This window comes from Pan troglodytes, chromosome 5 (genome assembly GCF_028858775.2).
Source record: "Pan troglodytes isolate AG18354 chromosome 5, NHGRI_mPanTro3-v2.0_pri, whole genome shotgun sequence".
In the NCBI taxonomy this organism is placed as follows: domain Eukaryota; kingdom Metazoa; phylum Chordata; class Mammalia; order Primates; family Hominidae; genus Pan; species Pan troglodytes.
Genome location: NC_072403.2, coordinates 111,485,998 through 111,513,971, shown reverse-complemented (window position 1 = coordinate 111,513,971; position 27,974 = coordinate 111,485,998). Strand labels below are relative to the sequence as shown.

The window sequence follows — 27,974 nt, the reverse complement described above, 5'->3', positions numbered from 1 at the left end:
GCTGAAGACAGGAAACCCAGCGGCGTGGGCCCCCGGCCAGAATCCTCAAGACGCTCTCGCGAGAGCCTTCCAACCGCCGCGAGCTCTCGTGAGCACTAGTTCTCTTCAATCTCAGCACCTCCAAGGGTCAGCACCTCCCCTCCGGCTCCCTCCGCTACCGCGGGCCGGAACTTTTGTCGATAGGAACGGGTTTGCACAGTTGAGTGTTGTCGGCCGGCGTGAAGGAGACTAGGGGGCCATCCTCTTCCTTTCGCCGTCGCCGCCGCGGAGCGGAGTCGAGCCGAGCTGATTTGATCGAGGAGCGCGGTTACCGGACGGGCTGGGTCTATGGTCGCTCCGCGGGCCGCTCCGCCGGCTGGTGCTTTTTTATCAGGGCAAGCTGTGTTCCATGGCAGGGAACTTTTGGCAGAGCTCCCACTAGTAAGCGATCTTCCGTCTTCTCACCTGGGGCCGGTTTTTGCGGGGGCTGTGAGGACGGGGCCTGTGACTCCCCCGGGCCTGGATCCCAGCTCAGTTCCGAGTGCCGGGGTCCTCACGGGAGACCGCAGCGGCCAGAATCAAGATGCGCTTTTCTGAGGCGACTCCCCTCCCCGCCCCCAGCCCCAGTTTCGGGGAGGGAAGGATCTGTGAGGGGGAGGGGTGGGAGAGAGTTTAGTCTCCCGGGAAGGAACGTTTCGGAGTTTAATTTCGGATTCTTGGTTTAGCTAGGCCGCGGGGGGTCGGATAGAGTGGGCACAGGTACGGGAAGTGTGACTCAGCTCAAGACTGTGAGGCTACTTGTTCAGGACAGTTGTGGCGTGCTTTTACCTGAGGTTTCTTCGGGTGATCGGCGTCGTGGTCTTTTGTCATTCACTGTATATCTTGAGTGGATTTAATATTATGAGGAGAGGAGAGAGTCTGGCTTGTTTCTGCCTACTAACCGCTTCTTGCGCGTACTTTATGTCTAGATGGAGTTTTATATTGATAAGGTATAGGGCAGGTGCCCTCTAAATTTATCCATTTCATTAGCCTGTGCTTTATATTTTGTTTTAAAGGCCTGTTTTTCCAGTGACTTTGTTTACCTGTTTCTTTAACCTTTTTCATGAATAAGTTCTTGTTTCTGTCAGTGACCATGTGAGAGCTAGAATAATATTAAAAACATTTATCCCTAAATACATTTGTTTAAGCAGGCAGGAAGGTGCGTTATGGGGTTAATTGAACATTTGACTAGGCTTTCCACTGTATAGTTGAAAGATGAACAGAATTTGACAAAGAAGGTATTTTAGTATAATTTTTTATGCTAAGAAAGCATTAGTAAGTAATTTAAATTTCGATTCTGTGAATAGGATCTGTTCCTGATGTTCATTTTTTAGCCCTTTGCAAAGAGAAAAAAAGAAACAATGAACTCAGTAACCTATTTAAGGAAAAGCAGGTTTTCCTCTTGCTATAAAGTGATTCTGTGGAGATGACATGTTAAAGAAGCTTTACCACTGATCATATGTGTGTGTGTGTATATATATGTGTGTGTGTATGTATATATATATATGTGTATATATATGTTGCATTGTTTTCACACACTGAAATATTGCTTTGGCAAAATTAAAGTATCGAAAGTTTAGGTATTGGAGTTAGAGCTCCTGAAAAAAAAGTTTAGGTAGTGGAGAAGAGATATTCTGATAAACTCTGAAAGAAGCTGAGAGAATTGACAAGTAGCTGACTGTTGATTTTTCAGTTTTTCAACTTAAAAAAAAATCCTGCGTTATTTTCAATAGTGTTCTCATTATGCTTTCATTTATTCATAGCATTCTAAAAATATGTTTTCACTTTTCAAATATAAAATTATTATAAAGTTAAGTCTACTTCTTTGAAACTATTCTTTTCTCCCAATTCAAATAGTCCTAAAAGAAGGGACCACTTTGCCTTGCTCAAATCCCTTGAGCAGTCATGGAGTTTCTTATCTGGAAAAGGTAACGAGTGTGGAAGACAAGACAATTCTGGAAAAACAAACGAAAAGATTATGAAAGGCCATTGTCTTAGGTGAATTTGGTGAAAGAGGGCAATTTATATTAAATATGCTATATTTCATGCTTCTAAGATGCACGTTTTCACACTTTAACATCTTTGAAATCAGCATGGCAGTTTCTTTCATAGCATATGAAATAATGATGAATCCTAGATGTAATCTCAAATTTGATGAAATGCAGTATTTATACATTTTTTTAGTTTATCCTCCATACAGAGTTCTGTGAGGAAAACTCATAAAATGTTTGTGAAATTTATCTTTTTAAAAACATAAAATGACTCTGTGGGGATGAAATTAATTAGCAAACCACAGTGTAGTTGAGGTAGAACAAAACACAGTCTGTGACCAAAATGAACTAGAAGGGCACTAAGTATTTGCTGGTTAATTGAATGCATTAATGAACAAGTAACAAAAATAAAAACTACAAAACTAACTGTGGATACTTTATTGGTATCCACAGGAAACTGAAAATACAGTTACTTACTATCTAGAAAATAACATCATAATAGTACCATATATGGAATGTAACCAAAGCTTGAATGTATTAGAAAATCAATATCCTGAATAATTGAGAGATAATAGAAATATTCTATTTAATAATATTAAGAAGGAAACATGAAATAAACCTAAAGAAACAGAAAGACTTAAAATAGATAACGATGCTAATATATTAAAAGGAAAAAAATTATAAAAGCTAATTCTTAGAGTAAATAAAAACAGTAGACCAAACTACTGCTAGTTAAATCAGGGGAAAAAGGAATGATACAAAAATACAAAATTAGGAATGAGAAAAGTAAACCCAGAGGTACTTTTGGGTTATCTCCAGGGTTTTAAATTTGAAAGCCAAAGCAAGTTAAGAGTATTACCCAAGAACTATGCGTTATTTCATGGGTAAATACTTTCCATCTTTCAAGAGAATCTCCTTTTGAAATTGTTCCATTTCATACAGAAAGAAGAAAAGCTTTCTAATTCTCTTTATGAAGCCATAATAACACAGAAAAATCTAGCAAAGGGAACACTAAAAACAGTCTCACTTTTGAATATTGATGCAAACATTGTAAATGAATTATTACCAAATGCAGTCTAACATTACATTGAAAGTATAAAACATGACATTGGATTTTATTATAGAAATATAGTCAATATTAAGAAATCTATTAAGCAGTAAAGGTATTAAAAAACTAATACAATTCAACATTTATCATTGACTAAAGCTCTTACTAAAACAGAAATAGGATGCTTCCTTAACATGAAAAACATAAAGCATCAGCAGTGGTGAAACATTGAGATAATTAGGGTGCCTATTTAAGATTTTACCAATATGCTAGTCAATACAATTGATACAAAGGAGATATAGAAAGAATGACAAAACAGGGACAAAATTATCAATACGTGGAAATAAAATTAATGAGAAAACTCAGTTAATTGAGAAGTTATTAGAAATAATAAAGGTTTAGGAAGGTGACCAGTTATAAAATGCAAAAATAAAAGCTTTTTAAAAATGGATAGGGAAGTACAATTTACATTAGCAACAGAAAATATACAGAGGGAAAAATATAAAGAAATATACAGAACCTGTAGAAAGAAAACTTTAAAAGTCCATAGTGGCACATACAGATTTTAATAGAGTTTGAATTCTTGGTAAGATGTCATTTCTCCCCATATTGATCTTTAAATGTAATGTAATCATAAAATTTGAATGGATATTCTTTTTTAGGACTCGACATAATGCTTCTAAAGTTTAGGTCTTAGAATAATTGTGATAGAATAGTCAGAAATTTTCAGAATAGAAGGGAGTATTTTTCATATCACCTATTAATTACTTAATTTTCTATGTTTTAAAGTAGCACAGCATATGAAGAAGAAAAAAATAGGAAATTATAAAGAAGATCCAAGTATACCTTAGCGCATTTGGATAAGCATTTGACAGCATATTTAGCTGGATCCCTACTTTATACTCTGTACCAAAATAAATTCCAGATGGATCATAAATTGAAGGAAAAAAGCTCTTAAGGGTATTAGAAAATATGGGTGAATTGTTTTTTATCGTTTTGAATCAGGAAAGGCCTTGCTATGCCTGACAAACATGAAAATAAAAGGTAGATTTAAGTAAGTGATTCAGATTTCTGTATTACAAATAAATACTGAGAGTTATTTAAACTTGGGAGAAATTTTGCACTTATTTGACAAACAAATGATTTATTATTTATACTATACAAATTTTAGATCAGAAGAATCTCTTAATCATTAAAAAAATCGGTAATCCCATTAGAAAAATGGTCATATTAGAATTAACATTGTACAAAAGAAGAACTGTATTTGACCAATAAAGACATGGAAAGATGTTTAACCTCAAAAGTAAACTACAGGGAAAAGAAACAGTGACATACTACTTTGCCTTTAAGTTACAAAGTATTTAAAAGTGGCAGTAACCCATAGGATTTTTTTTTTTTTTTTTTGACAGAGTCTCACTCTGTACCCCAGGCTGGAGTGCAGTGGTATGATCTCAACTCAGTGCAACTTCCACCTCCCGAATTCAAGCAGTTCTCCTGTCTCCGCCTCCCAGGTAGCTGGGACTACAGGCGCACGCCACCACGTCCAGCTAATTTTTGTAATTTTAGTAGAGATGGAGTTTCACCATATTGGTCAGGCTGGTCTCAAACTCCTGACCTCAGGTGATCCGCCCACCTCGGCCTCCCAGAGTGCTAGAATTACAGGCATGAGCCACCGCGCCCGGCCAGGATTAAATATTATAAGATTCACTCATGAACTGTTAATACAAATGGAAATTGGTATAATGTTTTTGGAGGGTAAACTGACAATGTGTATCAATAAGTTACCAGCAACACTAACCCATTAATCCTACTTCTGGGAAGTTATTTCAAATATATTATTAATCAAATATGCAAGGAGAATTACAAAGATATTCATTAAGAAGAATATCATTCAGGAAAATAGTAGGAAGATAGTATTTTTTTTATACCAGCTATTAATTACTTAATTTTCTGTGTCTAAAATAGCACAGCATGTGAACAAGAAAAAAATAGGAAATTATAAAGAAGATCCAAGTATAATGATAGAATTATAAATTAGGAAATACCTCCACGCATTTGGATAAGCATTTGAAAAAATTTTAGCTGGATCCCTACTTTGTACCAAAATAAATTCCAGATGGATCATAAATTGAAGGAAAAAAGCCCTTAAGGGTATCAGAAAATATGGGTGAAAAATGACGACCTATATTTCCATCAGTAGAGATTGGCTAAATAATGATCCATCCATAAAGCTGTATAAAAGAATGCTGAATAACAAGTTCATTGACATAAGACTTCAAATACATATTGAATGACAAACACAGGTTCAAGATAGTTTTTTCTTTGAGTCATGTCAATTTCATATCTGGTTAAAAATAGCACACTTGACTAGGCAAGAGGAGGAGGCTATCAGTGTAACACATTCTGAGGCAGTTTTTAATATAATTAGATTTGTGAAGTAAGGAAATTAGATGCCATAGTTACCCATGAACAGCTGGAAAACTATATACTTCCTCAAATCTAAGCCACCATCAATTAGTGCCAAATAATTCCACCATTATCTTATATCACTAAGAAAGAATAAACATGCTGCCAATTAAAACACGAAGGCATCACAGATTGTAAGACATGTCTTGATATCAGAGCCAGAATCAATGAAATACAAGCTAGTAACAGACTAAGGAGGAAGAAGGAAAAGATTAGAGCAGAATTTTTTTCAGGACGTATTTACATTTATTAGTGAGATAATTCTTATTAGTCACATTTCAAGAAATGTGAGAAATAATTGTCTTTAAGGTTACTTTTTGCACTTTGTACTTCTCAGAATATGAACAATGTGTTCAATCTTAGAGTGTTTCCTCTGACCTTGCTTGTTGATTTTCTGTAACATGTCTTTTCTAGTTTGCAATGGATTTTGGATAAACAAGATCTGTTGAAGGAGCGCCAAAAGGATTTAAAGTTTCTCTCAGAGGAAGAATATTGGAAGTTACAAATATTTTTTACAAATGGTAAACTTTTTAAAAAATTGGTTCAAATTGTATAGTTGGTTACCTCTGAATAAAAATGTTTTTGTGTGGTAATTTGTGAACTGTTTTAGTGCATACCTAACATTTTTGCTTATACAGGTATTCTTTTTACAACGTATTCATTTATCTTTCTTTTTAGTGATCCAAATAAAGTTTTTTTGTGTGAATTTTACATATCACAGGCACTCGAGACAATTTGAAAGTGTTACCTAATCTCCCTAAGACTTTATAATAATTATTAGACCCAGTTCAAGGTTGGCTAAAGCAAAGTACTTTGAGGATAAATGATTCTTTAGATTGACATCCTATAGTGGTCATTTCTCTTAGAACTTTGCTTTGAAGGGAAGAAGATGTAGGGATAGATCTTTACTCTGACATGTAGTAGGTTTGTCACATAATTTTTTTAACTTTCAGTTCACTATTTTGTAAACTTATCTCTTTTTTTTGAGGATTCATTATGGATTTTTATGTATTATTTATTTGTTTTGGTGAGCTGTATAAAGCTAAGTGTGGTGGCTCACACCTGTAATCTTAGCACTTTGGGAGGCAGAGGTGGGCAGATCACTTGAGGCCAGGAATTTGAGATGAGCCTGGCCAACATGGTGAAATTCCCTCTCTACTAAAAATACAAAAATTAGCTGGGCATGGTGAGGCACAAGAATCACTTGAACCTGGGAGGTGGAGATTACAGTGAGCCAAGATCGTGCTACTGCATTCCAGCCTGGGCGACAGAACGAGACTCTGTCTCAAAACAACAAAAAAAGTGGTAGTATTAACAAGTTTCATAGGTGTCTAATATTTTCTTTTTATATTTATTATAAAGATAATATGAAAAGCATTAAAAATATTTAGAAGATAGAGGGGAAATACTTATTCAACTTCCTTAATGGATGAATAATTTTTTGCTGTGGGGCAGTTTCTGTTTTGTTGTTGTTTTGTTGTTGTTTATGCATACCTATATATTTCTTAACACATTTGCAAATCCTAGAATTAGACCACTGTGACTCACATAGAGCATGTGTAGGTTTTTTCTTTGTTAAAAATGAACATAATTATGATTTAACCACATGGAAGTTACTGTTCAATGTTAATATTATAATGATACCAGAAGATACATTTAAAATTTCATTATTTGCCTTTTAGTTATCCAAGCATTGGGTGAACATCTTAAATTAAGACAACAAGTTATTGCCACTGCTACAGTATATTTCAAGAGATTCTATGCCAGGTAGGATTATTTTTATTTTATTTATTTGAACTCTTATCTAATGTTGATGAACCTTAGCACAGTGTAAATGAATCATGTATCTACCATAGAGTTATCTTGATTTTTTTCCCAGTGTGTTTTCTGTATGAATGATATTTAACTTTGTTTTATCATATTTTAGGTATTCTCTGAAAAGTATAGATCCTGTATTAATGGCTCCTACATGTGTGTTTTTGGCATCCAAAGTAGAGGTATAAAACAATTTTCTGTTCTTCATCAAAGTGTAGTCAATGTATGTTGGTTAATCTGCCCCAGTTTTCACATGGCCTATGTAAAATTAATAAATGGTAATTTATGCAAAATACTAAAATTGTACAAAATCAAAGAAATATATACATATCCTTATATATTCACTTAACAGACACATACAGCACTTACTGTGTACCAACTGACTTAATCTTTGTAACAAACTGGAATACATAGTAGTAGTATTCCCATTTTATAAATGAGGAAACTGAGACAGAGATGAAGAACTTGCTTAAGATGATATAGCTAGTAAGTGTGAGAGCCGGTGTTTGAACCATGGGAGTCTCGTTACCAATCCTGTGTTCTTAACTACTTTCCTCTGCTGCCTTTGAGACATCTATTGTTTGGCACTGAGTAGTATTCAGTAAGTACCACAGCTTGCCTACCATAACCTGAGAATGTCCCTTATGCTTCTCACCCATATGCTTATCTTCTCCTGTCTTCTCTCCCATCATCCTGATGATTGGCTGCCTACCAAGCCAGAAGGAAGGCAAGGATTAGGGGAAGCTATAGCTATATAGAGTCTAACAAGTAAAAGTTGAGGTTGTGAGCGTAGAGAAATTAGGTAAGGGAGAGAAGATAGATAGGAACTTGCAGCAGAGACTGAATTTCTGTTCAACTGTTTTACCTTTGTAGTATTTTTGAAAGAGCTCAGCTAAAGTCCAGAAAATAATAGCAGATATTGGCTGTTTTTCATAAATAATGTAGTCTTTGGTGGTGTGAAATCTTTGCATTATGTTTCTATTTTTGGATAATGTCTTAGAGTTGTATTCTTAGAGTTGTATTCTTGAATATTGAATGTGATTTTTACCTAGTAAGTTTACATTCCTTTTGGCACCCACTTTGATTTAGTTTTGTTTTAGCCATGATTTAAGGTTATCCATGACATCTTTCCCAACTATTACCTAAATAATGACAATTGACTCTGTTAGAAATAATATTAAGACAAGCTTTCTAGAAGTTTATGTTTTCTAATTGTGAGTGGTAGTTTAAGAAGGCAGAATCAGCTTTGTTTTTGTTAATGGAAAAGAAAGTGTTCATTAAAGGTCCTTATTATGGATTGAGTTTTCTAATTCTAATAATTCTATGTAATATTTGATTTTATTTAAATATTACCATGTAATAATTTAAAGTCTCTTAAGCACAGGCAGTATGGAGGACCAAGACAAAAAATCTTTATAAACATTTAATCTTGTAGATTAATTTGAGGATTTTAATCTATCTTACTTGTTAAATATTGTTATTTGATTTACTGAGTAGAACTCTGTGATGTGATTTACTGAATGAAAGTTTTCCCTTTGAGTTTTGGATAAAGAATTATTCCTAGGCTGGGTGTAGTGGCTCACACCTGTAATCCCAGCACTTTGGGAGGCCGAGGCGGGTGGATCACCTGAGGTCAGGAGTTTGAGACCAGCCTAACCAACATGGCAAAACCCCGTCTCTACTAAAAATACAAAAATTAGCCGGATGTGGTGGCAGATGCCTGTAATCCCAGCTACTAGGGAGGCCGAAGCAAGAGAATTGCTTGAACCCATGAGGTGGAGGTTGCAGTGAGCCAAGACTATGCCACTGTACTCCAGCCTGGGTGACAGAGCAAGATTCCATCTCAAAAAAAAAAAAAAAAAAAAGAATTATTCCTGAGAAAGAGAATGTAGTCTTTCAGATTTGGTTGTAGCATTATTATTTTTTTTAATCTCTGTGACCAAATCTTTCTGTATTTTCTCTAGTTTTATGGAAATTGTATGGAAAGCTCATTTAAGAACATGTCTCAGGCTTTTACTTTTTCTTTTCAGTTATTATAGTTGGAGGTTTAAATGTAAAACAAATATATTAGTACACATACATTTCCCTTACACAGGATAAGGATGTAGGCTGAAGGTATTTAAATAGATTTTTAGTTTAGCTCCTTTTGTTGGATAAGAAACCAACTCTTGATTTTTTTATTTTAAAATGAAGTGAAGGCTTTAGAAATCTTACGAGGCAATAAATGAAACAGTATATATAAGGTGGATCATAATAAATTTTAGTATTTTCACAATGGTGGTTGTTCAGTTGAAAGAGGAAATGGGAACTGACTTTGGAAGTCTTACGTAATTCCTGTCTCCCTGTTCTAAAAAGGATAGTAACTGTTTATATGGTTTTTTTTTTTTTTTTTAGTTCTTTTGGTGATTAATTAAGGTTTATCTTATTCACAAATTCGACTGTTTTATCATAGAATGGCATGAAGTATCTGTTAATACAGGTTGAATTGAATAGGAAACATACTTAATATTCTTGCAATTAAGTATAGAATGTAAACAATCTTCTTGGAAACTAATTTAAATGGAAAAACTAACACTGTAACCTTAAGGCTTGGTTTCTAATTTGGTACCTTTTATTGTTATTAAATTATAAAATTATTTTAAAATATGTCTTAAGTTGTAGCAATTTGGGGGAAAGGTAATACAGGCAGAATATCCGTAATCTGAAAATCCTAAATGCTCCAAAATTTGAAACGTTTTGAGGGCCGACATGACATTCAAAGGAATGCTCATTGGAACATTTTGCATTTCAGATTTTTAGATTAGGGATGCTCAACCAGTGTAATGCAAAATATTCCTAAATCAGAAAAATCTCTGATCCTAAGCATGTCAGATAAGGGGTAATCAGCCTGTACATTTAGGGGTGTAAGTACTTCACGCCTCAAGTAGTTAGAAGGTGAACAGATTGTAAACAGGAGCAAGGAAATCCCGTTTTGAATAGAGTTCAGATACCCTTAGATTCATTGGGTTAACATGTACCTGCTTTTCTTTCTTTAGGAATTTGGAGTAGTTTCAAATACAAGATTGATTGCTGCTGCTACTTCTGTATGTAAGTGCAAAAAGTATATCTGCTTTAAGGATGTAATTCTAAAGAAAGCTCCAGAGTACATAGATTCTTTTTTTTAGTTTATGAGACATATGAGAGATTGGTTGGCTTTATTAAATTTCCTGAGGATACCTTTATGTCTAGTGTATTTGGCAAAAAATCAAGCTAAAAGAGGTTTTTTTAAAAAAGATATAAAGATATTACTTTTAACGTTAAAATGGATAGTAATTATCAATCCAAAAACATCAACTCAGTGGCTTTTAATCTTGTAAGAGTAAAGAAAAAATTCTGCTTCCGAATTTTATTGTATTTTATTGTTTTCTAATGACTATTATGTCATTCTTACGGGTAGATATTAATATCTATGTGCAAACCCGTTCCTGTGTTGTTGGGTTGTTATGAGGACCAAATGAGTTAATATAAGCTTTTAGAACAGTGCCTTGCTTAGTATGTTACTTTGCTGAGGCTGCCATAACAAAATGCCACAGAACAGGTGGCTTAAACAACAGAAGCGTATTTTCTCACAGTTTTAGAGCATGGAAATCCAAGATCAAGGTGTCTGGCTATTCTTACATGGACCTTTCTGTGAGCACACACACTCCTGGTTTGCCGTCTTCTTCATGTGAGGACAATAGTCTTAAAGAATTAGGCCCCACTCTTATGTCCTCATTTAATCTTTTTTTTTTCTTTTTTTTTTTTTTTTTGAGACAGAGTCTCGCTCTGTCGCCCAGACTGGAATGCTCACTTCAACTTCCGCCTCCTGGGTTCAAGTGATTCTCCTGCCTCAGCCTCCTGAGTACCTGGGACTACAGGCATGTGCCACCATGCCCAGCTCATTTTTGTATTTTTTAGTAGAGACGGGGTTTCACCATGTTGGCCAGACTAGTCGCAAACTCCTGATCTCGTGATCCACTAGCCTCGGCCTCCCAAAGTGCTGGGATTATAGGTATGAGCCACCACGTCTGGCCTGTCCTCATTTAATCTTATCCCTTTAAAGGCCCTCTCTCCAAATACAGTCACATTCTGAGGTACTAGGAGTTAGGGCTTCAACATACGAATTTTGGAGGGGGACATATATTGGTCCACAATACTCGGTAAACTTTAGGGGCTATCATCATCATCATCATCTTCAATGACAACAACATCATTATCACTGGAAAACACTGTACCAATGCAGTGGCATTGGTACCAAGGTAAAATACAAGGAATTTAAGGACAAAAAAAGAAGACAGAAACATAAAAATATTAATACAGAAGGAAATAAATAGTATAAGAGAGTTACAGAGAATGCTGTGAATGTTTTGGGTGGGAAAAGATTGTTTCATGAATCCAGAAAGGATTAAGTAGAACTTGGTGAAGGAAGTTGAACTGGGGAAATGCAAGAGATAGACAGTCTAAGAACAATGAATAGTTTAGTCAAATAGGGAAAGCTCATGAGTTAGATTAACTGAATGGTGAGTAAGGAAATAGTGGGGAAAAATCCTTACCTAATTTCAGCTAATAGAGGGCCTTCGATGCTAAATGAAGGAATCTGCACTTTGTTCTATTGACAGTAATGAAAGTTAGTTAGTTAGTTATTTGAGATGGAGTCTCGCTCAGCCGCCCAGGCTGGAGTGCAGTGGCACAATCTTGGCTCACTGCAACCTCTGCCTCCCAGGTTCAAGCGATTCTCCTGCCTCATCCTCCCTGGTAGCTGGGATTACAGGTGTGTGCCACCACGCCGGGCTAATTTTTGCATTTTTAGTAGAGATGGGGTTTCAACATTTTGGCCAGGCTGGTTTTAAACTCCTCACCTCAGGCCTCCCAAAGTGCTGAGATTACAGGCGTGAGCCACTGCGCCTGGCCAGTTTTATTTATTTTTACACATGAGGGTAATGCCAGCATTGCGCATTAGGAAGGTAAATCTGACCCACCTCAGCCTCCCAAAGTGCTGAGATTACAGGCGTGAGCCACTGTGCCTGGCCAGTTTTATTTATTTTTACACATGAGGGTAATGCTAGCATTGTGCATTAGGAAGGTAAATCTGACAGAATTATGTAAGATGAATTGGAGGAGAGGGCAGGTAGAATTAGACAAATTTTGAAGTTATTTACATCCCACAACATGGATGAACCTTGAGGACATTACGGTAAGTGAAATAAGCCAGTAACAAAGACAAATATTGTGTGATTACACTTACATGGAATACTTAGTCAAATTAATAAAGATAGAAAGTAGAATGGTAGGGCTGGAGGAAGGGTGGTATAGGGAGTGACTAATGGATACAGAGTTTCAGTTTTGCAAAAATTTTGTATATCTTAACACAATTTAAAAACAAAAACCTTCTGAAATACAGTAAAACTGCAAACTGTATTGAGTGCTGTCACTTACCACAGGGTGCTGTGAGAAATAAAACCTAACAAGTTTAAAGTGGAAAAAATAATTTTTAAGTTGCTGAAGTCATCCCAGTGAACACTAATGAAGGCTTAAACGAATATTGGCAGCCAGCAAGAAGAACAAACAAGCCAGATTTGAGCGAGAGTCAGCAGTTCTTATAAAAAGAAGGGATTTAAGAAGAGTCAGAAATGTGTTTTGAGGTTTTTTTGCCTGGGGGTTGGGGAGCTGAAGCTGGTACTGAAAAAGAGAATAAGTGAGTTCTGAAAAGAATTAAATTTAATCTTTGACATTCTAAGTATAAATATGTTAGTAGAACATCCTCTTAAAAATGTGAGGCCAGCAGTAGAAATTTGGAATTTGATAACATTTAAGAGTTGCACAGGCCAGGTATGGTGGTTCCTGCTTATAATCTGAACACTTTGGGAGGCTGGAGCAGGAGGATTGCTTTAGAACAGGAGTTCAAGACCAGCCTGGACAACATAGCAAGATTCCAGCTCTGCAAAAAATTAAAGAAAAACTAACTGGGCATGGTGGCACACACCTGTAGTCCTAGCTACTCACCTGTAGTCCTAGCTACTCAACTAGGCGGAAGTGGGAGGGTTGCCTGAGCCCAGGAGTTCAAGGTTGCAGTAAACTGTGATTATGCCACTGCACTCCAGCCTGGGCAATGGAGTAAGACTCTGTCTGTAAAAATAAAAAAAAAAAAGAGTTGCACAATGTCTTATGCTGCATAGAAAAAGATGTGAACCAAAGAAAAAAACATCTTTGAGAGAGAACATAGTGTCATTCACAATGTGGGGGTGGAGGTAGAAGCCAGATTGCAAGGAATTAAGAAGCAAGTAGGTGCTGAGAAAGGAATAGTCTAACTATATTAAAAATACATGAAACAACTTCAGTGAAAGGAATTGGGGGAAAGGTGTTGACATAAGTAGCTTTGGAAATGATTAAGAGTGTAAGAGTAAAGGCAAAAGGAACTACACGTAAGCACTGTACTCTAGTTGATAAAGTTATTACCCATGGGTGTACAAGTTAACAATTCTGATAATACTATACATGTATATGGGAATTAAACAATTACGTAAATCAATAGCAAATGTTTGAGAGCCGGGTTTCTCGTTGTTGGAGCGGGAATTTACAGATAAGCAAAGGGCTGGAAACAGCATGAACTCGTGTACCTTAATGGAATATAGATGGTTAGTTACATATAGAAATATTTATAGATATGTGTATATACATGGGTTAGTGTGTATATTTCTTGGCTTCCTCAGCTGAAAGAGTCTATAAGCAATGACATCCCAGTAGCAATGAGCTCACCTAGTACCCATATCTTGGTTTCTAATATCATTCTCCAATAAAAGGTACCAGGGCTCCTTGGAGAAATGGTTGATTCTAGGACTGGGGCAAGAAATACACAAGATGGACCTGGACCATCTCATAATGCCAGTAATAAAGAAGTATTCAAAACAAACAAGAAAAACAAAAACCTCTATTGATGAGGATATGTCAAAAGGATATAGGAGCCAACTAAGAGAGCTCCCACTGACCAAAGCTGAAAGAATTTGAGCATCAAAATTGTAAAAATAGCATTGGATAATAACTCAAAGTATAAACTAAATATCCATGAGTCCATACTGATATAAATAAATGAGGGAGAAGAGACATGTCTTCCATGCTGAAGAATTCCAAATAATATATGTAACTATTCTGCCCTCAAGTAGAGGGAGCATAACTCCCCACTCCTAAGGTGCTGGCTATACATGTTAACTTCCTGCTAGTGTGTACATATGGAAAGGGAGGAAAAAGGTAACTTTACAGTGGGGAAACCTGAGAAATACTGCCTTAGCCAGGCGATCAAGGTCAGTAGCAACAGTGATAAATCACATTAATATCATGTATCATTGATGTGATATGATGAAGATTGTACTTTATCTCGGTGGTCTTCCTGTCAAAAACCCATTTTCTCTAGTCTAATGAGAAAAACATCAGACAAATTCCAGTAGAGGGGCATTTGACAAAATACTTGACTGGTACTCCTAAAAACTGTCAAAGTCATCAAAAACAAGGAAAGGCTAGAAAACTGTCACAGCCAAACAGTCTAAGGAAACATGACAAATAAATATAATGTGGTATCCTAGATAAGACCCTAGGATAGAAAAAGGACATTGGTACAAACTAAGGAGATCTGAAAAAAGTACAGTTTAGTTAATAATAACATTTCAATATTGGGTCAGTAATTGTAACAAATGCGCCATACTAATGTAAGATGTTCATAGTAGGGGAAGTTGGGTGAAGGCATGTCTTAGTCCACTTGGGCTAATATAAGAAAGTACCATAGACTGGGTGGCTTTCACAACAGACATTTATTTCTCACAGTTCTGGAGGCTGGGAAGTCAATAACGGTGGGTATAAGAGAACTGTGCATGATCTCAGTGTTTGAGTCTACAAAAATAAAAGGCAGAGGAATATAATTAGGTAGAGTTTGTTTTGCTTTTTTCAAGGGAAATTTGAGTATATTGGTATGTGATGGAAGATTTACTGAAGGAGGAAGGTTAAAGATGAAAAAAAGTAGTAGGAGTTATGAATTGAATAGATGATAACAAGTGTATAAGTGGTAAGACAAACAATAGAGAGGAGGGATGTATTTTTCTCCAAGTTGGAGGAAAAGGATTAAAAGACAGAAAAAAATGCAGAGCAGTTTTAGCGTGGAGTAACAGACATGTGACAGTATCAGGTAAATATATTCTCAATAGAGGTGTTAGGTGTCAAGGTCCAGGGCATGGGGATGTAGATTTGTTTTATATACAGAGATAATTTTACTTTGTTGATTGTCTACCATTATATAAGAACCTGTTGTGCTGGTATACTTTACATCACAAGGATTTGTAAAACTCAGAAACCTTAATAGGTATGTCTTAAATTTAAATAAAGGAGAGAAGAAAGGAAAGATTATAAATTTACTAATGTCAAGTTTAAATTGTTCTAGGTTTCAAATCCTGGCAGATATTACACATCTAAATTAGCTGTAGGGCACTGAATTTGCAAAACAAATCTTTTTGAAAACATAGTGCATAGAAGAAATGGAATTTCTTTCTTTTTTTCTTTTGAGATGGAGTCTCACTGTCACCCAGGCTGGAGTGCAGTGGTGTGTTCTCAGCTCACTGCACCCTCTGCCTCCCGGGTTCAAGGGATTCTCCTGCCCCGGCCTCCCGAGTAGCCGGGACTACAGGTGCATGCCACTACACTCAGCTAATTTTTGTATTTTTAGTAGAGATGGGGTTTCACCATATTGTCCAGGAGGTCTTGAACTCCTGACCTCATGTGATCCACCCACCTTGGCCTCCCAAAGTGCTGGGATTATAGGCATGAGCCACTGTGCCTGGCCAGAAATGGAATTTCTTTTAATTTCAGTGAAATCACTTGGGCTTTGTACAAATGGAAGCTGACACCAAACATTTTTTAGGACCTGTCAGTAGTTACTTGGTTGAATTAAATGTGTCATAATGGCTTGAATACAGTTTCTCAAATAGTACTTATGTGTATATGCTCACACCATTTTAAGGACATGGGGGATTGATGGTTAACATTTTTTTTCATTTGTACTTTATTTAGTGACTAACCAATAGAGTAATAGATAATAGAGTACTAACTTTATGTGTTACTACTACTACTTTATGAGTAACTCGAGACCTTTGCATATATAAATGCTTTTATTAAAATATATATTTTGATAAATACCTGGTCATTGTAAAAAGTTTAGAAAGTGCAGATTAGTAAAAAGTTATTAAATCTCACAAATAACCACTGTTAACATTTTTTTGGTGTACTATCCTCCCAGTATTTTATATGTATATTTTTTACCAATTGTATATATTGTAAACACATATATAACCCCTGTGTTCCTTCTAAGCTCAGTCACTGGAAAACAGAAGAATACCACTCTGTAGCTGAAAAGATTTTAGAAATGATAAAAGCCAGTGATTTTTTTTTCCTGATCTTTTTCTTTTTTAAACATCAGAATCCTTTCTTAAGGTAGTAAATATAAAATTGAAGCTGTGTAGAGTGTCCTGCCCCCCAGTCTTTCCCCTTCCCTGAAAATAAATAAAAATCTGGGTCCGTAAGTGTTGCCAAGAATTCCTACTGAAAATAATTTTGCTCTACCCTCTAATATTCTGCTCTGTTAAAGGAATTTTGAGTTAATTTATTTCCCATTTTCTCAGTTTAAATTGTTTTTTTTATTTTCTGCAGTAAAAACTAGATTTTCATATGCCTTTCCAAAGGAATTTCCTTATAGGATGAATCATGTAAGTATATGGTATAAAATGGAACAATTATCAAAGCTATATATAAACTAGCTCTATTTTATATTAGACTAAATTTAATAGTTTCCTAGAAATGGCAGTTTCAAATATTACATAAATACAGACATTATTCTAAATTAAAGCTAAATAGCTTTTACCATTTAAAAAAAATACTTCATAGTGGTGATTATCAACCCTGGCTGCTCATTAAATCACCTTGGGAACTTGTAAATAATACTGATGTTGGATCCTTTCCAGAACAACAAAATCAGAATTTTCAGGCTTGGGGCTCCCAACATTGGTACTGTGTAAAAGGTCCCAGGTGATACTACTATTTAGCTGGGATTAAAACTAATGGAACAATATGAAATATAAGGTGAATTTCTATTGACATTTTAATAGGTATGTCCTTTTTCCACCTTGCAAGGGATTTGTTTATTCTCTTTAAGTTACATTTTTTTAATTAAGTAGAAATAATTGTATTTTTGCATTTGCTGAGTAGAAAGTATACTGGAAAATCTGATGGTTTTACAGGATATTTTAAATAAAAGTGAGTAATAAGAATGATTGTGAGAAGCTGGCTTTTCCTTACAAGGATTAAAATCCTTATAATCATAATTGCATTTCTAATATAATAGTAATTTTTTATTGCAGATATTTATTTTAATATAAACTATGTTTATTGTCTGGATTTTTAAAACTTTTTAGTAAAAATTTTTGATAAATTAATGTCTGTAATTTATGTTAGATTAAGTGGACTTATCTAATTTGGTTTCATATTGACATTTCATTGATAATCTTTGTTTTAAACAGATATTAGAATGTGAATTCTATCTGTTAGAACTAATGGTAAGTAAATCTTCTGTGATTAATAGATTAAAACATTTTTAAATTAAATGAAGTTGGAAATTATTTAAAGAAATGATTTTAGAGAGGTACATTTTAAAACCATCCACCTAATATGTGATGGTGAAATCATGGTAGCCTATTTATATTAGCACCTAGAGTCTCTCTGAAGCCTGTAAAATAATTTGTATATCCTACTTAGGATGGGAAAATTTTTCTGTTCTATAGTAAGTAACTATAATGAAAGGATTACAAACAGACAAGTCAGGACATTAAACCACCATAAATTATGTGCACAATTTGTGTGTGTGTGCAGTGTTATTTAAAGATAGATTATGTCTTTGGCAGAATTCTGCTCCTCCAGTTGGGAATTATGAATTTATAGGCTAATAAGAGGTTTCAGTGTGTTGCAGATGTGACACTTTGAGTCTCTAAGGGAATGAATGGATGCTGACTGACTGCCAACCGATTTATCAAGGTATATTCCAGAGAGAGCACTGCCTTCACTATTACGGTAGAGTTTAGGGCTGTCATACTGCTAGCTTAAGAGAATAAAAGGGAAGCAAGCATGAGTTAGTGAAATTCACTTTGAAATACACAATTACAAATCAGTTGGGTAATGATAACATTTTTGTGTTGTAATAAATCTGTTTTTTATACATACACATTTTTTAAACTGTTTCTAGGATTGTTGCTTGATAGTGTATCATCCTTATAGACCTTTGCTCCAGTATGTGCAGGACATGGGCCAAGAAGACATGTTGCTTCCCCTTGCATGGTAATTAGAACAGAAGTTATTAATAGTGTAACATGTTATTAGATAGGAAGGTTGACAATTAAATATGAAGTTCAATATTTTTAAAGTCATTAAACTATTGCCCCAAGATATTTTATGTTGAGCAAAATACCACTTGTTGAATTTTAATAACTATAGTGGTGTAAATGCCAAAATGAAGACAATCCTAAATTATTATCTGTTCCATAAATATACCTATTAAAATTTAATTTTATACAAAACACAGACTGTTAACATAAAAATTAAGACTGAAGTTATCTTTAAAGTAATCAGAATACTTTTTGGTAGTATGCAACATACATATAAATTTACTGTATAATTTCTGGTTTTTTAATTTGATTTTTCTGATTTTTAAAAAATTAGAAAAATGTTTATAATTTGTTATGAGATTTTGAAATTTAAAATATATTTAGCTGTAATTTTATTCATTGATATGTGCTTAGTTGTTGTCACATTCATGTATCCATCCTTTTGCCTTGATGTTTTCACTTTTATAGCTGTGCTTCAGTAGTATAAAAGGAAATAAATGTGTGCAAAGATGGGAAATCTGGCCCTCTCTGGAGGAAATATACAATCAGATGAGGTAGTTCTGCTTTCAGTAATAATATGATTTACATTTCTATAGGAGGATAGTGAATGATACCTACAGAACGGATCTTTGCCTACTGTATCCTCCTTTCATGATAGCTTTAGGTATGTAAGTATGGTGTGCCTTTATGAGTTAAATTGTTATAAACTTATTTAGGTCATCCTAAACTTAATATCACCCTATTGTACTTTATGTTTTTATCTTCCATGAAGTAATAGACTAATCCTTGCATGTGAGCTTTCAATAATATGAACTGCAACTGTCATAAATCAGGATTATTATTCCCCCACCCCCTTTTTTTGGTAAGTTTTTTTTTTTTTTTTAAACCATTCAAAATAGTTTTAATCGGTGTCTGAATAGAACATATTTGTTTGTTTAGAGGGAAAAGTTCAGAATTAAGCCAGCTAATATTAGTTGTAGCATGTAAAATAATTGGGGCTTTCATATCCTGAGCCCAAACAAATACTCAGAGGTTGAGTAAAGGAGCATCTGTGGTCCATAATGCTTGGCTGGAGGAAGACGTTAAGTACATTCATTCTACAGTCTGTGGAAAGCAGTGCTGTAATGGGTGGAGTCAGATAGTCCTAGGCTTAAACTTTACCTCCTTTACAATTGTGGGAAAATTATCTGACCTTTCCGTGTTTGTTTCCTTAATTGTAAAATGGAGAGAATACTAATAATTCCACTGAGCCATTTGAAGAATTAAATGAGATAGGTTGTAGAGCACCAAATAATGCCTGTTATATATTGGGCACTTGTTAATTTTTGTTCCTTTTCCTTCTATTGATTTTTTTTTTTTTTTTTTTTTTTTTTTTTTTTGAGATGGAGTCTCACTCTGTCTCCCAGGCTGGAGTGCAGTGGTGTGATCTTGGCTCACTGCAACCTCTGCCTCCTGGGTTCAAGCGATTCTCCTGCCTACAGGAGGATTATAGGTGTCCACCACCATACCTGGCTAATTTTTGTATTTTTAGTAGAGGCGGGGTTTCGCCATGTTGGCCAGGCTGGTCTTGAACTCCTGACCTCAGGTGATCCACCCTCCTTGGCCTCTCAAAGTGCTGGGATTACAGGCGTGAGCCACTGCGCCCAGCCCCTTCTATTGATTTTTATAACTCCATCCTCTTGATTTTCCCCTCTTATTTTCCATTGGTTTGTCTTTGTTCAGTTGTTCAATTATTCCTTAAATGTTGATGTTTCTTGGCCTTCTTACATCAGGGCTGACAAATAGGTTATACTTACACTTCTGTATTACTGGCAGTTCCCTGAAAGGACTGGATTTGAAAGGATTTTGAAGTGGTGTCCTACCCAGTGGGTAGGAATACTGGGATCTGCATAGGTAGGAAGGAAGGGATAACAGAACATGTGTCACATTTTTGCCATCCCTGCTGTCTTCTTCTTGGGTACTTTCACTGAGATTCATGGCTTCTACTATCACTTACATGCTGAAACATTTAAATTTCTTTATTTAGCCAAGATCTTGCCACTTGGCAGTTCTTTATATCCATCTTCCTTTTACATAGCTCCACTTGGCATCCCACCAGCACCTCAGACTCATGATGAGGATTGAGCTTATCACTTTGCCCCAAAATATGTTCCTCCTTTTAATGTCTTTGCCAGTTTGGTGAATAGCACTAGTTATATACCTCAGTTGGAAACCCAGCAGTTAGGCCCTTTCATCTCCCTCAATACCCACATGTAGTTGTTTACCAGTACATTTTGTGCCTTCCTCTCGATTGTTCCTTCTGTAATCTCATAGTCATCTTCTCATTTCTATCCATGTTACCACAGCAATCTCCTAACTGGCTTATTAGCCTCCAGCACTCCCATCCTCAGAGAGCCTATCTATCTTCCAAACTGTTGAGCTAGGCTAGTGGTTTCACCTGGGGATAATTTTGCCCCGAGGGGACATTTGGCAATGTTTGGTTTTAGTTGTCATAACTAGGGTAGGGTGCTACTAGCATCTAGTGGGTAGAAGCCAGGGATGCTGCCAAGCATCTTGTAGTATTCAAGACAGTGTCAAAGAATTGTTCAACCTAAGATGTCAGTAGTGCCAAGATTGAGAAACCCGGAGCTAGCCAAATTCGTCTCCCAATTGATATACATACTATTCTCTTCTCCCACTCTTATTTTTTTTTTTTTATAAGACTTGGCTTAGATATCAGCTCTTCAGTGACCCTCCCCCACCCTTTCAGCATCACCTCAGTCTGGGTTTAGGATGCTTCCTCAATCTTCAGTGTACTCTATGCATGCCCATGTTAATAGCATTGTCCACTGTATTTTAATTTCCTGTTTTTATCATGTCAGTCATTTGGTTTTTTTAACCCCTTCTTGACCTAAGCCCTACTCATAGCTTTGCTTGACTTAGGGCAACCAGTGTGTCAGTTCACATTTGAGTTGCTATTTGCCTAGAATGTCATCCTTAGCAAAGACATGGATAACCAGACCACGGAGTATAACTTAAGCTGGGGTGGGTTCAGGGTATCCAGGCTGCTCAGTAGAAATTGTTTTAGGCAAAATTATGATGTAGATTCCTCTCTTTTGTTAGTTTATATTGTGTATAACATATGTAACTAATATTGTATACAGTATATTACATTTATTTTCTAACCTTTATTTGATTACAACACTGAATTCTGTAAGGATGTGCCCAGCTTTCACATAACTTGATCATGTGCTAATAATGAAAAGGAAGAAAAAAGGCCAGGCAACACTGCTTTTAACTGAAATGTGGAAACATAGTCAACATTGTTAAAACCTAGTGTATTAATTGACATTTTTGTTTGTTTTGTTTTGTCACACTGACTTCTGGGTGCAGTTTAACGGCTACTTTGTACACTACTCAGGGATAACTTCCCTTTTCTGCTCTCCTCATTGGATGTTTTTCCTCTTCAACGTGCCTGACTCTCAAGGCAACTGCACCATGACTAGCACGCACTGAGGACCAGATGTCAAGAACTTGATGTAATCTAGTAATTTTTTCTGTCTCCGATTACGTTGATGAGATGGCCAATGGTAACTCTCATATGTAGCTGTTTAATGTTTTTTAAAGAGTGTTGGAAAATACACAGGAAATAGTGAAAAATCTTTGTTAGATCATATATTCTGTGTTTGCAGTTAAACATGGACAGTTGTCTCTCATTTTCATTTCAGCTTGCCTACATGTAGCCTGTGTTGTACAGCAGAAAGATGCCAGGCAATGGTTTGCTGAGCTTTCTGTGGATATGGAAAAGGTATTCCCTTAGTTGTATGTAAACTTGAATGTTTAAAAATTAATGTCATGTTTACTTATCATGAGCCTAAAATCTTGTGATGTCCACCAGGCTAAGAAGATTATTGGTTACAAAATATTAAGAAACATGGGCTGGGCATGGTGGTTTGTGTCTGTAATCCCAGCACTTTGGGAGGCCTAGGTGGGCGGATCACCTGAGGTCAGGAGTTCAAGACCAGCCTGACCAATATGGTGAAACCCCGTCTCTACTGAAAATACAAAAATTAGCCGGGTGTGGTGGCATGCACCTGTACTCCCAGCTACTCGGGAGGCTGAGACAGAATTGCTTGAACCTGGGAGGCAGAGGTTGCAGTGAGCCAAGATCGTGCCACTGCACGCGAGCCTGGGCAACAGAGCGAGACTCCGTTTAAAAAAAAAAAAGTTTGGTAGGAAGAGTTAATGCTGATTATTTAAGTTATGTATCTCTTTTCAGTTTGGGATTAAACAGAATGGTAAACTTTTGGTTTAATTGGTTGCAAAGTAGCCTCTAATTCCCAGGATTATTTTAAAAGCTCCCTGGTAACCACTGACTACTACTGTGAACTTCTGTAACATAGCCTATCTCCTGGCAGAATGGCTTTTGCTGTGTTTCTAGCTTTTCTGCTCAAGTGTTAAATGCATTAAAATTAATCCTAAGGTTAGGTTCTACTCAGGTGGGAAAAAAATAGCTAATTTGGAAACTAGTTGTTTCAAATTTGTAGCTGCCAGTTTTTGAGCACCTTAATGTATGTGTAGTAACAGAGAATCAAAACATCTTTTGTGCACTACCCCCGATTAAGTTGTTTAAAATAATTTACACTAGAGGAGTGTGCTCTATAGTGGTATATTCCCTCATGATTAGAACCTTTATTCTTAGTATGTTTCAGTTTAAAAGATATCATCAGATGGAAGGAAATCAGCTGCAGAGATAGATAAGAATGGACAATGCACACATGCTGAAAAATGAGAGGCTAGAAGGAAAATCCTAAACAGCACTGTGGTGAAAAATACTGCTTTCAAATTTATCAGGATTTAAGGACAGAGACTATTTACTGTTTTCTGAGGGTTGTGTAGTGATGTATGCTCTTTATATAAGAAATGTTGCTTGTTTTTGCCACTGAGAACTTTTCAAATATTTTCTTCTAGATTTTGGAAATAATCAGGGTTATTTTAAAACTATATGAGCAGTGGAAGAATTTCGATGAGAGAAAAGAGATGGCAACCATTCTTAGTAAGATGCCAAAACCAAAACCACCTCCAAACAGGTACTTTGTAGACTTTAATTATTGATGTCATTTAATTATATATCATACTTACCATATTTTTCTTAGATTATGTTGTTTTGTAGTTTTTAAAACATTTCTTCCAAAACTTCATGATCCATGTTAATTTTATTTTTTAAATTTGTGATTTGATTGAGAATGTCTCATTTAAAAAAATCACTAATCTGATTAGTAACTTTTCCTAATGCAGTGGAGGTATATTACAGGTATCTCTCAACATATGGTCATATACCATAAATTTAAAGCTGACAGAATTAGGTAAGTTCATCTGAAATTCAGGGCAGAATTCAGAACTATAGTAGTTGCATGTCAGTTTGATTCTGTGCCATCTTTTTTTTTTTTTTTTTTCACTGCTGGCTATTGTCCTGTTTTATAAATTTCAGTAGCAATTTTCAAAAATTTCAATGAATGATCTGATATTGTAAAGATAAAGAATTTTGGTTTTTAAGTGACCCTAAGATCCACAGCACATAAGAATATATTTTTGCTAAAAATGAATCACCTATGCTAAGAGGGGTTTTTTTTTGTTGTTATTGGGGTGTATGTGTGTGTTTTAAGTAAGATCTGTTCATTTAGTTCAGTGGTTCTCAGCCCTCACTGTGTATCAGTTCATTTGGGGCAGGGAGAAAAAGTCAGAAGGGAAATAAAGAAATGCCATCCATCTTAATTGTTTCTTTAGAAAAATGATTGTTATATAACAAGATAGATTTATGGATTGCTACTCATAAGTTAATGTTACAATTTGGAAAAAGTTAATACTTTATTCGAGGAGCTGTTTAAGGCAGTCATTCAAACAGCTACCTTTGGATGCATTTTTTGCAGAAATTCCCTGAGTGATTCTCCACTAGTGGCAGGGCCTGAAGCTGCAAGATGATGGTGGACAAGATAAGGCAATAATCCTATTGCCAAAGTTACTGGTATTTTCAGTTTTAGTTATTTTTAAGTATTCAGCATTTTTATTTTAAGTATTCAGCATTTTCCAGGAAATTACCATATTTCTTGCTGACTTATAAAGGTTTGCTGTATTTATATATGATTTTATTATGCCTTTGGACAACAGTTTTGGTTTTTATTTTTTTGAAGAACACTTCTTGTTTTTCATAAATAGTAGGAATAGGATTTTATATGTAAGATTTAATTTTATAGGAAATTTGTTTAGAAGAAGCTGTAATCTCTATGTTGAGTGATACCTGTAATAACAATGAAATCCCATACCGTAATTTAAAGTTTTTGAGTATATATGGACACTAACTTCCAGAATGTTTGTTATATGTGAGGGCACAAAGTTATATAAGAATAAAAACATAAAACCAAATGTTAGTCTTCTGGATTTTAATTTTTCACGTGTCTTATAATGAGGAATGTCTTTGTTTTGTATAGCTGTGCCACAGAATAATGAATTTAAAAGTCAGTAGGCTTATCAGGGTGTAAAAATGGATCTTTTAATTGGTATAAAATCTCTTTCTTCCCCATTTGAACAGTGAAGGAGAGCAGGGTCCAAATGGAAGTCAGAACTCTAGCTACAGCCAATCTTAAAACATTCCGAAGAATTCCATAGTGGACCACTTGGAAATAAACCATTGGACAGATTTCAGTAATGTCTTCAGTGGAACACAAATGAAAATGAATAGCTTGTTTCTGTCAAGCATATTGGAAAGTGATTTTATTTTTGCAAAATAAGTTTTTCTTTAATATGATTCTAGTACATAATTGATTAAAATCTCTTGATTATAAATGTTTGGAAAGGTTCTAAGGGGACCTACAGACAGACATACATAGACATTTCAAAATTAATAGCTTTTGATTAGTATAATATTTCTTAATTTGGATAATAGAAATTGTAGCTTTTTATTAAGCCAGGAAACATGAAGCATAATTTGTTTAAAATTCTCTTTGGTCATTGAGGGACCAAAAAAGGACGTAAAATTTACAGTCAGTCTATGAGGGTTTTTTTCCCTCCATAAGTTTAACTTTAAAACTGTATTTAAGGAATCAAATCTTACAAAATCCTGGAAGATTTTGGTAATGATGTTGATAATTTCAGGGAAATTAATCAAGTACCTATATTGATTTAAAAGTGTATTTTATTCAGTAGTTTGAGGATCTTGCCATGGAAGATACTAGCCCAGCCTAGCAGAAAAGTGCAATATGTATAGCATACTTTGACATTTTAAACATGATAGTCCGTAACCATTTTGAAATGCTGGGCAAACTACATGAAGTTATTTATAATTAATTCACAGCTAATCAGGCATTTTGAAAGCTTAATTGGATTCAAAAACCATAATGTTGGAATTTGGTAAAATTTTAATGTTGATTTTTACTGTGAAAAGGTTTTTATAAGATATACACACCCTAGTTTAATGTTGTGTCTTGGTGTAGATTTACAGATATACTACAGGTATTCTGAACCAGGAACACAATCAGGTTTCAGGCCAGTTTGATACTGGCTGTCCTTAATTCTAATATGAGAGTAGGACATCATACTAAATGTTATGTCAGTGGGACTGTACTGTCTGTGGAACTTAGCAAATTAATCATTTTCTTCAGACTTGAAGGAGAGTGATAAATAAAATTTGGAGTCATAGGATATTGATGCACAATTTAAGGATTAAACATTTTTAATCAATCAATTGTGGATGATGGCTTATTAAATTAAATGTTGACTTCCTAGTATAAAACTGCAAGAATAAAAGTAACTTCTCCAGCTGTATCGACTAGTGTCTTGAATTTATCTTTTTGAATTTGCCTGATGTTGTTTTTTGAGAATTCTTCTTCCTTTAGTTAAGTGTTAAAGCCTTTTATAGGTTGTCAAGGGGGTAATTTCAAATCATTATAAACAGATTTTAAATAATAGAAAATTTATTTCTGATGGAGCGTATCAAATGAGCTGGAAAGGGAGACTATGTGTAAAGTCAGACTGATGACATATATAGGTTTCCTGAGCTTAATAAGAAAAAAAGCTCTCCTCAGGTCTGAAGGAATTAATGTTGGGCTTAGGTAAGACCTATAGTCTTTAAGTGTTTATTTTTAAAATTAATACCATGCCTCATAGTTTTGTTTTCAGTCTCTTATTGTGGAAGATTTAAAACAACATATACAGGAGTAAAGTAAGGAACCTCCATGTACCTATCATCTAGCTTCAGTAGTTATCAATTTATGGCCAATTTCATTTCATCTAAACTCCCACCCACTTTCCATAAGTTGCCATCCCCCATCTTATTTTGAAGCAAATCCTAGATATCATATAATTTTATCCATAAATATTTCAGCATATATTCCTAAGAAATAATAGCTCTTTAAAAAAACTAAAAGTATTATTGTGCCTCAAAAAGAATTAGTAAAAATAATATCAGATTTTCAGTTATTTCACAAGTATAAAAACTGTTAGAGTTCTAGTCAGGATCTAAATAAGGATCACACATTACAATTTATTGACAAATCTTTTGTCTTTTTATTATTTTATTTTATTTTATTTTATTTTATTTTTTTTAGATGGAGTCTCACTCTGTCGCCCAGGCAGGAGTGCAGTGGCGCAACTTGTTCACTGCAACCTCTGCCTCCTGGGTTCGAGTGATTCTCCAGCCTCAGCCTCCAGAGTAGCTGTGTCTACAGGCGCATGCCACCACACCTGGCTAATTTTTTGTATTTTTATTAGAGACAGGGCTTCGCCATGTTAGCCAGGCTGGTCAGGAACTCCTGACCTAAGTGATCTGTCCACTTCAGGCTCCCAAAGTGCTGAGATTACGGGCGTGCGCCACTGCACCCAGACATGTCTTTTTAAATTCATGAATTCCTTCTCAGTCACATTTTTAAAATTCCTGTTTTTGGTTTGCTTGTCTACTAAGAGTCTCTCACCATCTGGATTTTGCTGATTGCATCCTTGACATGCCATTTAATGTGTTATTTTCTCCTCTATATTTTCTGTAAATTGGTAATTGAATCTACAGGCTTGATCAGATTCAGGCTTGCTTGTTTGCTTGCTTCCTTTTTTTCTGTCTTTTTTTTTTTTTTTTTTTTTTTTTTTTTTTAGTAGACCACTGTACAAATTAAGTAGTGGTCTTTAATCAGGAGACATAAAGTGGCTGGGTTTCTCTATGATTTAATAGCAGCCATTGAT

The 27,974-nt window shown here is 35.2% G+C and overlaps 1 protein-coding gene across 4 annotated transcripts; it reads left to right on the top strand.

Annotated features, from left to right (window-relative positions):
- The first annotated feature begins 38 nt into the window (after positions 1 to 38).
- On the top strand, positions 39 to 26,567 carry CCNC (cyclin C). Of its 4 annotated transcripts, none has more exons than XM_063813306.1 (13): positions 39 to 420; positions 5,938 to 6,044; positions 7,206 to 7,290; positions 7,451 to 7,520; positions 10,374 to 10,425; positions 17,044 to 17,099; positions 17,910 to 17,945; positions 18,629 to 18,720; positions 19,364 to 19,431; positions 22,475 to 22,554; positions 23,718 to 23,836; positions 24,677 to 24,771; positions 25,336 to 26,567. In XM_063813306.1, the coding sequence occupies exons 1-12, from the start codon at positions 389 to 391 to the stop codon at positions 24,726 to 24,728; spliced, it is 849 nt and encodes a 282-aa protein (XP_063669376.1). In that variant the 5' UTR covers positions 39 to 388; the 3' UTR covers positions 24,729 to 24,771; positions 25,336 to 26,567. The 4 variants fall into 4 exon arrangements, with proteins under 4 accessions (XP_063669376.1, XP_001140770.1, XP_009449971.1 ...); XM_063813307.1 differs by having other exon boundaries at positions 104 to 198; XM_001140770.8 differs by lacking the exon at positions 24,677 to 24,771.
- The last annotated feature ends 1,407 nt before the right edge of the window (positions 26,568 to 27,974 follow it).

Coding starts and splice junctions, on each gene's coding strand:
- CCNC (XM_001140770.8), top strand. CDS start 389: ATGGCAGGGAACTTTTGGCAGAGCTCCCACTA. Junction 421..5,937: donor TTTTGGCAGAGCTCCCACTA/GTAAGCGATCTT, acceptor TGTCTTTTCTAG/TTTGCAATGGATTTTGGATA. Junction 19,432..22,474: donor TCCTTTCATGATAGCTTTAG/GTATGTAAGTAT, acceptor TTTTCATTTCAG/CTTGCCTACATGTAGCCTGT.